The sequence below is a fragment of the Branchiostoma belcheri genome, unplaced genomic scaffold (genome assembly GCF_001625305.1).
Source record: "Branchiostoma belcheri isolate BF01 breed outbred unplaced genomic scaffold, Haploidv18h27 scaffold81, whole genome shotgun sequence".
In the NCBI taxonomy this organism is placed as follows: Eukaryota; Metazoa; Chordata; class Leptocardii; order Amphioxiformes; family Branchiostomatidae; genus Branchiostoma; species Branchiostoma belcheri.
Genome location: NW_017804476.1, coordinates 572,581 through 583,921, shown reverse-complemented (window position 1 = coordinate 583,921; position 11,341 = coordinate 572,581). Strand labels below are relative to the sequence as shown.

The window sequence follows — 11,341 nt, the reverse complement described above, 5'->3', positions numbered from 1 at the left end:
TACACTGACTACACTGACTTCACTACAGCATCCCAAACTCCTTTCTTCATGCTTCAGTCCTGACTACAGATACTACAGGTACTACCACTACAAAATCGGGCTTCCCATATCTGTCACCTCTCGGTATTCTTCACTTCTTGACTACAGTGACTTCACTACAGTAGCCCGAACTCTTTTCTTCGTGCTTCTAACAGTCCTGACTACAGATACTACAGGTACTACCACTACAAAAGCGGGCTTCCCATTTCTGTAACCTCTCGGTATTATTCACTACAATGACTACACTCACTTCACTACAGCATCCCAAACTCCTTTCTTCATGCTTCAGTCCTGACTACAGATACTACAGGTACTACCACTACAAAAGCGGGCTTCCCATTTCTGTCACCTCTCGGTATTCTTCACTACACTGACTACACTGACTTCACTACAGCAGCCCAAACTCCTTTCTTCATGCTTCAGTCCTGACTACAGATACTACAGGTACTACCACTACAAAATCGGGCTTCCCATTTCTGTCACCTCTCGGTATTCTTCACTACACTGACTACACTACAGTAGCCCAAACTCTTTTCTTCATGCTTCTAACAGTCCTGACTACAGATACTACAGGTACTACCACTACAAAATCGGGCTTCCCATTTGTCACCTCTCGGTATTCTTTACTACACTGACTTCACTACAGCAGCCCAAACTCTTTTCTTCGTGCTTCTAACAGTCCTGACTACAGATACTACAGGTACTACCACTACAAAATCGGGCTTCCCATATCTGTCACCTCTCGCGGTATATTCTTCACTACACTGACTACAGTGACTTCACTACAGCAGTCCAAACTCTTTTCTTTATCATCCTGACTACAGATACTACAGGTACTACCACTACAAAATCGGGCTTCCCATATCTGTCACCTCTCGGTATTCTTCACTACACTGACTACAGTGACTTCACTACAGCAGTCCGAACTCTTTTCTTCGTGCTTCTAACAGTCCTGACTACAGATACTACAGGTACTACCACTACAAAAGCGGGCTTCCCATTTCTTTCACCTCTCGGTATTCTTCACTACACTGACTACAGTGACTTCACTACAGCAGCCCAAACTCTTTTCTTCATGTTTCTAACAGTCCTGACTACAGATACTACATGTACTACCACTACAAAATCGGGCTTCCCATATCTGTCACCTTTCGGTATTCTTCACTACGCTGACTACAGTGACTTCACTACAGCAGCCCAAACTCTTTTCTCCATGCTTGACTTTTCTGACTTTACATTTGACGTAGCGTTCTTGCGTAAATGCGCGGGGGCAGGGTGTGCCGCGCCTCTAATTGCGCTCGCCGGTGAATTAGACGAACGCCCATCGTGTCAATGCGAAGCATTCGTCGGTCGGGTGACAGGCCGTGCCTGTTCCGCAGGATGGTGATGCGTTGCCGGCCATGATGCGTCGAATGTTGTGCCTACCGCACGCTCGGACGCCTTTGTATCGGGATTTGTGCACGCTGGCGCCGTGTACCCGACGCAGTGTACCCGTGAGGTGCGTTTGCCGGCGATTTCGTTACAGCAATCACGAACGCCTATCGAACTCCGGCGCAGCATCATTCGGTTTGCAAGTCTGGCGTGTCCCGCATATTTGTGATGCGTTGCCGGTCGTGATGCGTTGCGAACGTCTATCGTAATCCGGCGCAGCATCACTCGGATTGCAAGTCTGGCGTGTCCCGCAAAATTCGTGATGCGTTGGCGGTCGTGATGCGTCGCACAGTGTATGCCGCACGCTCGGACGCTGTCGTGTCGGGTTGTGTCAACGCTGGCGCCGTGTACCCAAGTGCATTCGCCGGCGGTTTCGTGATGGCTTACACAAACGCTACGCCCAAAAGAGAAGCTTTGGTGAGAAAACCTGTAGTATTATTACATCTCACGTTCTTCTTCTGGTCTATATAATCAGGATGAGATGTCGATTGGTAGGTAGGAGTGGGCGTTTTTTTTTGTGGCCAGGTGGTACAGTGGTGCTCTGGCTAGGATGTAACTTTGTAAGGAATGAAGAAAAAAAAGCCCTGGGACAAATGGCGTCATAGCAATTATGTGCAAATAGACCGGTTTTTGATGAAATAATACACCCATGCAGTACATTGCAACAAAGGAATCTTTCCATCTGACTCGTGCACGGTTGTATCAGAATGTTTTAAACTCGCGTATAACGTTTTGGCTGCTTTTTACACACCTTTAGCTAGTGCTTATGTTTTATTGCTCATCTAATGTGCGATGAGGTGACAAGAAAAGAAATGCACATCTGTTTGTACGTAGATTGACCCATATATATATTTTCACCATGCGGGCATGCATTTGATGAGTAAAACAGTAAATGAAAATACATGTATTGAAGCGCGCTACGCGATCGCAAAGTAGCTTCGGCACGTCTTTTCCTAACAAGAAAGTAACAGGTCCTCCGGTTGGATAATTCTCGCTCTAAGAAGCATCGGGTACGAAATACCGGGTTACCGATTGGGGCGTGGCATTGTAACCACTTTGAATAATTTATGAATGCAGGGCGCACTGTTTCAGAGAGGAGTGGTCTATTGTTGTTTTGCAGTCACCGAAATGAAACGAATTCCGTCAGAAAATAAGTCGGGTGAATGTTGAACAGAATGCATCTACAATTGCCATTGTAGTTCAATCTGTCAGTCATTGTTTACTGTTTATATCAGGCGTACGACCCATATGAAAAGTCACATACAATAAACTACATGTTCATGTATACAGAATACAAATATAAGTGCAAATAGATAGATGGATAAGTGATAATGTTAATTCTAACGCATGATTGCGCTTGGATGATGCAATGGATTGTGATGATAAGGGCACATGGGGTTTTGGCCTAGCCTCTACCAGGCTTTCTACTCTTTCCAGCCGCATCCCGAAGCCTGGTAGAGGCTGCTTTTGTCCCTTTTCCATCCAAGTTAAGATTGTCGCTTCAAAGGGATAAAATCCGTTACTAAAAGAACTAAGGAGCGTAATTCATTTAAAAAATTCATTTTGCAAACATTCAGCAGAGGAGCTTAGATCTAGATAACACACATATGTAACACATTCACGAGTTTCCCATCCCCAGAATGCATTGCGAAAACAGGGGTCTAAACCTCATTTGCATAGGACAGAAAGGCATCGGAATGATACTGGTAATGCCCAAACACCTAAAAACACAGTGAAAAACAAGCTGTTTAACGTCAACAGGATAATTCCTATGCCTTCCTGTCCTATGCAAATGAGGTTTAGACCCATGTTATCGCAATGCATTCTGGGGATGGGAAACTGGTGAATACGCAACAATGATACGAGGATGATTGACAAGCTATTAAAAACCGACACATCGAGTTTTACCCGTTCTTATATGTTACAAAATGGCGGCGGAGTGGTCTTATGAAAAGAGGAACTGAAGCGTGAACTGAAAGGGTGTCAAATTCCTGCAGATCATTCACAGTGATCCATCATCTCGCTGACAGGCGGTATTTTATTCACAATTTAACAGTCAAACGACCAATCTGTCATGGGAACCACCTGTCATCATGATCATACGTTACACATACTAGTAATGTGTCAGTGACGCCCTCTTGCGAAATGAAGTGGGGTTGCAGCACGCGCATCTTTTATGTTTACCGAAGGAAAACATATTGTTTTTGCTCAGTTTCTTCTTCTTCTTCCGTTCCAAACAAATAAGGTCAATGACCAGGACCACACGTCTGTCACCATGGTGACTGGTGTTGGGTTACATAATGTTGCAAGTGTCATGCAGAACTGAGTTCAAGAGGGGCTGCATGGTCACCATATGTATTAGTGTCTTTGAGTAAGAATACACAAAGCCGTAGTTTGTTAAGCTGGGCCATTCGAAGGTAAATGCTTTGCAAATGTCACCTTTCTAGTTTACTACTTTATGACCATTCATATACAATTCTCAGGGGTTTTTCTATAAAAATTTAGCATGAGGGAGCAGATCGCAAGCATGGCAAGGAACGAAGTGACCGAGGGGGGATTTTTTAATAAGAGTAACACTCACAAGGGTTCAATTTGAAAATTGATATGAGGGAGCTGGCTGGTTACATGAGGGAGTAGCTCCCTTGTTCCCCTGTTTAGAAAAACCCCTGATTCTCAAGAAGTATAAGATACCGCTGTTGCCAGATGTTACAACCATCCCTCCTTTTCACAGGTTTGCTCACTTTGGCTTCGGCGGCTGGGAATGCCACCACCGCAGCTCCGTCTGGAGGGAACGCGACACAAGCTAGCGGTTCCGGCGGGAACAACACCGCCTGTGCCGCCAAAGTGTCGGCCTGCTCCAGCGAGGTGGCGGGCATCATCTCTAACGTCACTTCCCTGGCGGGCCAGATCCTGACCGGCGGACTGTCCATCACCAACACCCTGAAGACACTATGCTTGTAAGTTTTTTTTACAGACATGTGTGAAACCTATCAAGCTATTGTAGGCCTGGTACAATGAAGCTAGTTGGAACACAAGAAATTCGACTAGTACCCACATGTTCAAACTCCAGTCTTTGTCAAGGAATGAACAATCCACCGCTTCTGTGATATTCGTAACATTGTGGGTACGTCCAATTTTTTGTGTTGAAAAAAAAATGATTACAGTTCAAACTCTGCTTCATAATGATAAAATGGTAAAGCCTGTTCTGTTTTACAAATGGGTCACATGGGGATAGGGACACCAACACAGTACACATAAGGGGCTCAACACTGGGTCAAAGGTGGTAGATGATGTCGGCCCCCGTCGCGGTTGAGTGAAGGTTGATGGGCCCTGATTTAAGGAGGATGAAAGGGGTAGTTTACATCAGGGCCCATCACCCTTCACTCAACCGCGACGGGGGCCGACATCGTCTATCATATACCATTGACCCAGTGCTGACGTCACACGTCAAAGAAGTCACGTGACAAGCCTCACTGGGTCAGTCTACTGAGAAAGACCAGAGTGACTGGTCGAAAGCTCTAGGTGAGAGAACATCTAGCGTTTTAACTTTAAACCTCCTTATCCTTTATGGAATTCCAGGAAGTTTGGTACTGTGGAGAAGTGTGTGAAGACGGCTGCCGACTCGGCGGATTGCAGCGGTCTCCCCAACACCCTGAATGACTACAAGAAAAGCGTCTCCGTCCCAAGCATCTGCAACAAGTACATCAGTGGATCTGGACACGCCCTCCCCAACATGGCGGTCGTCATGGCGTCCATCTTGACCGCAATGCTCGTCGGGAAACTCTTCTAAAAAGTTCTAATGGTGGATGCTTTGCCTTAGGCCATGTTGATATGATTATATGGATGACATCCGCGCGCGCATGAATTTTCGGCCGTTTCAAAAAATAAAAAAGTTTCCAACCACACTGTAAATTGTACAAAACAGTTGCAAAATGAGCAAATATATACTGAAAGTTGCAAAAAAAATATTTGAAAACAATTCCAACGTCGTAGAATGCCAAAATCAAACAAAAAACTAAAATGCAAAGAAATGAATTTAAAGAGTAGATTATTCGCCATACCATACTCTGTGTCATTTGTTCGACCTTCATAACAACGTAGATTTCATGAAAGCAACTTTTTTTTTGCAAAACTTTTTTTTATTCGCGCGCTCGGTTCCCAGAGGATGTCATCCATATAATCAAATCAACATGGCCTTAGGCAAATAAGATAATTAATTGCACGTTTCACTCTCTTGCACAAGATATGAAGAAGCAGCTAATTCAATTCACTACATTTGTAAGAAATAGGTTAGCCGTTGCGACGAAAATGTGTAGTTTCACTGTGGTTTAAAATGAGTACTGTACTAGCAAAGTAGACGTCAACCAGTTACACATATACAGTACTGTATATGTATTTCAACGGTTTGCCAGATACATGATTTTACTTTTTTTTTAATTCTTGAAATGAACAGTGAAACATTTTTTTCAATTCCCTCATAATTTTTACTTCTCTTCAGAAAATTTAACACTGGTGATAAGTGATTTCATGTCATTTGTTATCAAATTGATATTCAAATACATGTACTTGTTAATTTAACGGACATGGCGTGTAACCAATATAATCATAAGCAAAAATGCATGAATATAGGACTAATTACCTTTAGTAAAATATATATTTTGATTATTGTGTCAGAACGCATGATGATGACTGGCTTGCCGTGTCATTGGAAAGTTCTGGGTTTTGTTATGAACCAAATATTGCCTGATATTCTAACATTAATTTAGTAATACTAAGTAATCACTTGTTGGTGTTTTTTTGGAAATAAACTATGATCACTGGTGAAATATACTTTTTTTTATTCCCAAGTCTAAGTCCCCAGTCTTTGGGTTGATTCTTTCCATTGTACTCCAAATTCTCTGTCACTCTGAACAAGGAGTTTCAACAAGTCCTTGGTCAGTCAGACATATGTTTTTCACGCTTTATTTTTAAGTTAAGATCAAAACCACTAACTAAGAGTACATGTGTTTTCTTAAAACATGTTTAAATCTGTTGGACATGCCATACAGTACAGCTATAATGAAAATAAAATGATTGTGTAACGAAAACCACGATGTAAAGGGCATATCTTGATACGGTAACTGCTAAACTACCTATGATGCCCCCCTCCCCCTTTAAATTCCTCGTGATATACCAGAACTGTCACGTGCAAATCAGTCACCAGTCACGTGCAAATCACGCCTCAACGTACCATCTAGCTCCCCCGATCAGTCCCTCACCTCATTACGATCACTCTCTGTCCCTTTTGGGACTGCGAAGACAACAATGCCCTGAAGCAAAATCACACATGGAGTGGCGGCATATCCCATATGAAAGGAATAGCACATGTCATAAAATGATTACAGATCTAGACGGGCGTAAATCAATACCTAAAGGAAAAGGTACATTATTTTTGGCGCACCGCACTACAGGAAAGAAGTTTTAAATGTCCCCAAAACGGCGTTGGATTCTTGTATCTGCTTGGAGATCAACCTTGTCTTGTGATTTTTATACAGGCCAGGACTTTAGGCAACAGTGTCTGTAGTACAGTCTTAAGCCAGTTTCGTGACATTGGGAAATGTATAGTCAGTCAGTCCTTACCTGACACCTTTTGTAACGTTTTCTGTCATTGGCCATCTGTGTCTCACCTGCCTGTGATGTTACGATCGTAACGATTGGTTAAGATTGACGTCAGCCCTCTGGTGAAGTGAGGTGCAAAGTAAATGAACAATTTAACAAAATGTCACTAAACAATTATTCCCACCATCTGACTGAACAGTAAACCAAGCAAGACCGACATATTAATATATACATAATGCTGACACGTTCCACAAATTTGGATGGATTATAAAAGAAGCCTTATAAAGTTTGTTGGCGTATTTCTTTCCCTACTTTTTGCCACAGTCGAGTCATAGCAAGGCCTAAACATACATACAGACGCAAATGTCTAACGTTTGTTGACCTCTGAAAAATTGGACGACAGATCTAGAGTTGACGCCTTAATAAGTTGCCCGACAGGTTTAACTATCACGTTAAAGTAGCCATCTGTCTTTTTGCCGTACGTTTAAGTATAGTAGCACACTAAGAAGTCTTCTCTAGCCCAATCTCTCAATTTACGTTGGAAAACCCTACTCAAGACGACATGATGTTGAAGGCAGTATTCTTCGGGCTGGCGTTTGCGGGTAGGTTAAAAGTTTTGATGTATTATAACCTTGTGTTGCGGCGTTTCGTTCCCTCGTACTGTAAAAAAAAACAGCTAAAAGAGTATTATATATGTTTTAATATGTACATTGCTGATTTAGCTATAATAATTCATTGAATAGCTAACCGTACTCGGTCCTTTGTTTTTGTGCCGTTTGTGATTTTGCTCAACGTTGAACACGGTTTAAATTTGAAATACCGTTGACATTTACAAATCATGTTTTTACACTCTGAGGGGCGGGTATGGGGTTTTTGTAGTATCCCGAGCAAACTTTCTTGCGGGTAGCAGTTGTTTCTACTCTCCAAGCAGAGTTTGTGGGGGAATGATCGTTAGCTTTTTATATATGGTCGTTTTTTTGTCCTGACCCCCACCCGTCGGTGGCCGCGGAGCTTCTCTGGCTAATGGATACTGCCTGGCCAATTTGATACTGTCTTTTTGCCACCGAGAGGGATCTGCTTGTAGATTAGTTGTTTCAAGGGTAGAGCTTCTTTTAATGGGGGGAGTGCGAGGTGAGGGCTGTATGGGGTGGGTGGGCTATGAGGGTTTTTGGGTGTATGACCCGCTTCCCAAGTTAGAGCTCTCACCCCCAAAAGGTACTGCGCTTTTTAAGCGCGAAGAAACCAGCGTTGCCGTTAAGAAACATCAGGTCAGGACAATCTGACCATTTTAGTGGGGCCATTTTAGAATGCTGAAAACACAAGTTCGAATGTTTCGACGACTAAGGCATGTTTTATCGGCCTTTCTTCTTTTCGAGTTCATTGCGTTCGTGAGTTGGTAATGCAATGAGTCACAGGGGCGTCACCATGCATGCTCCAGTGACGGTTAGTCGTTGGGAACTGTTTTTGGCGCGCAGTTATATCAACTGTGAAGTCAAAGCCTAATCGTATTGGGGTCGTGTGGCGTAACGGCCGCTCGACTCGGAACCAAGAGGTCCCGGGTTAGAGTCCTGACATGCCACCACAACTAAAGAATGATATTTTTTAACGTGATAGGAGTTATCTAGAGGATGACCAGTTAAATATTTACACTGTTCGTTGTGTTCTATTTCTGCAGTTTGGTTTTGTCTGTTTCAAAAAAGTGTCGATTTTTTTACATGCTATTGTCTCATTCTAGTCATGGCGCAAATGACACAAGCTCAGAACGACACAACCATTACGCCTACGCCTACGCCTGCGTCTGGTCAAAACGGCACCGCTTGCACCGCACTGACTGATGCCTGTAAGAGACAGGCAAGGGCCATAGTCGCCAACATCACCAAGCTGGTACCGACCATCCTCAAGGGCGGCAAAGCTATCAAGGACCAAATCCGAGCCTTGTGCAGGTCAGTATTAATGCTATGGTCAATCTCCAAGATATTTTGGTGGTTACGAGTGTCAAATTGGCGAGGCAGTATCAAATTGGCGAGGCAGTATCAAATTGGAGAGGCAGTATCAACTTGGCGAGGCAGTATCAAATTGGCGAGGCAGTATCAAATTGGAGAGGCAGTATCAAATTGGCGAGGCAGTATCAAATTGGAGAGGCAGTATCAAATTGGAGAAGCAGTATCAACTTGGCGAGGCAGTATCAAATTGGGGAGGCAGTATCAACTTGGCGAGGCAGTATCAAATTGGCGAGGCAGTATCAACTTGGAGAGGCAGTATCAAATTGGAGAAGCAGTATCAACTTGGCGAGGCAGTATCAAATTGGGGAGGCAGTATCAAATTGGCGAGGCAGTATCAAATTGGCAAGGCAGTATCAAATTGGCGAGGCAGTATCAAATTGGCGAGGCAGTATCAAATTGGCGAGGCAGTATCAAATTGGCGAGGCGGTATCAAATTGGCAGGCAGTATCAAATTGGCGAGGCAGTATCAAATTGGCGAGGCAGTATCAAATTGACGAGGCAGTATCAAATTGGCAGGCAGTATCAAATTGGCGAGGCAGTATCAAATTGGCAGGCAGTATAAAATTGGCAGGCAGTATCAAATTGGCGAGGCAGTATCAAATTGGCGGGACTACCGTTTGGCTTGCGAAAAGAAAGTCGATAAAATCACTCACAAAGACGTAAAAATAAGCCGAAGCCTACACCTCTTACTGGAGAGTATTTATGTGTAAAACGTAACAGACTTTGGTACAGATAGATTATACTGAACCAACATACCTGTATACCATATATGTATCACATATTCTCATTCAATTTGATAATTTTTACATCCTTTCCAGTCGCTTTACTGGACAGGCGAGGTGTTTCGAAAACGCCGCGAGGTCACCTGTTTGCCAGGGCATCCCGGACGTTGTGAAGCGGTTTGACAGCATCACCATCCCGGCAACCTGCGGTGGACTCCGTCACCTGCCCAACATCGCTCTGGCTTTCACCGCCGCCCTCGCCGTGATGCTGGTCGAGAAACTCCACATGTTCTAGTCAAGGAGGTTAAATACAAGTGTATTTAACCTCATTGTTCTAGTCGAGGAAGATTCTCTTAGTTTCGAGCGCCCTCTAGCTTCTTATTGAAGTCATGCATACACAAATGCTGGCACAGGAAAATGAAAGATAGTGTTGTCTGTTTGTTTTCCTGTTCTCACTGCAATGCTGGTCGAGAAACTCCACATTTTCTAATCGAGAAAGATGCGCTTAGCTTCAAACGCCCTCTAGCGTGTTATTCAAGTAATGCACGCGCAAATACTGGCACAGGAAAATGAAAGATAGTAGATTATCTGTGTGTTTTCCTGTTTTTATCCAGTAATGCTGTAACAAGTGGTGAGGTCATTGGACGCGTTAGTCAAGGAATGTTTTGGTAATTTCATCTTCAATCAGACACCCAGTAAACATGAATATCAATATTTACCATTTAGACACTAATCTAGCATGTGTACTTGTGGTAATATCAATGGTACAAGCAAGTTTTGGATCATTTGCTAGCGCTTTTAGATTGCAACATTATATTTCGACTGAGTAGAAAATGAGATTATAACCTCAATGGGTAGAATATATAGAATAACAGTTATGCAGGTGTTAATCCCCATTGGATCCATTCCACATTTGCGTTTGGGAATGCATGACAGTGACAAACATATTGTACATCATGTTTGTTATTAGACTATCCCAAACAACAAATGGATTCCTGTTGTTTTGATAAATAAACTTCGGACTCTGGGGAGACCAGATTGTGATTGTTTTTTGCACAGTGTCATTCTACCAAAATCTAGTTTAGCAACGTCTTATAATCATTAAGTACACAGATAATTATATTAACTAGAAAGGTAATATTTGCATTGCAAATGCATCATGTTTACCTTCGCGTGGTCTAGCTTAGCAAACTACTTCTTTGTTTATTCTTACTCAAACACATTCATATACATATAGTGACCTTGAACTAAGTTATGCTTGGCACCTGCAACATTATGTAACCCAACACCAGTTACAATGGTGACAGACGTCTGGTCCTGGTTATTAACCTTATTTGTTCGGAGAAGAAGAGGAAGAAACTGAGCAAAAACAATATGTTTTCCTTCGGTAAACATAAATTATGGCTCTTTCCTAGTGTTGATCTTTGAACGGAGAGTTTGAACGTCACACTTGAGAGGTCACGTGACAAGCCTCACTGGGTCAGTCTACTGAGGAAGACCAGAATGACTGGTCGAAAGCTCCAGGCGAGATAACTTCGAAATTCTGTA

At 43.0% G+C, this 11,341-nt stretch overlaps 2 protein-coding genes across 2 annotated transcripts in view; both read left to right on the top strand.

The window, feature by feature from the left end:
• The window catches only part of LOC109486580, an 11,674-nt gene extending 5,376 nt beyond the window's left edge, over nt 1-6,298 (top strand). The window contains exons 2-4 of the mRNA XM_019790433.1: nt 4,202-4,427; nt 5,050-5,289; nt 5,676-6,298. Of these exons, the coding sequence (XP_019645992.1) occupies nt 4,202-4,427; nt 5,050-5,260 (437 nt within the window). The 3' untranslated portion in view covers nt 5,261-5,289; nt 5,676-6,298. The remainder of the gene's footprint in view (nt 1-4,201; nt 4,428-5,049; nt 5,290-5,675) is intronic.
• A 1,062-nt stretch (nt 6,299-7,360) lies between these two features.
• On the top strand, nt 7,361-10,817 carry LOC109486581. Its single transcript, XM_019790434.1, has 3 exons — nt 7,361-7,670; nt 8,804-9,011; nt 9,890-10,817. The coding sequence occupies exons 1-3, from the start codon at nt 7,631-7,633 to the stop codon at nt 10,086-10,088; spliced, it is 447 nt and encodes a 148-aa protein (XP_019645993.1). The 5' UTR covers nt 7,361-7,630; the 3' UTR covers nt 10,089-10,817.
• Nucleotides 10,818-11,341: the final 524 nt, after the last annotated feature.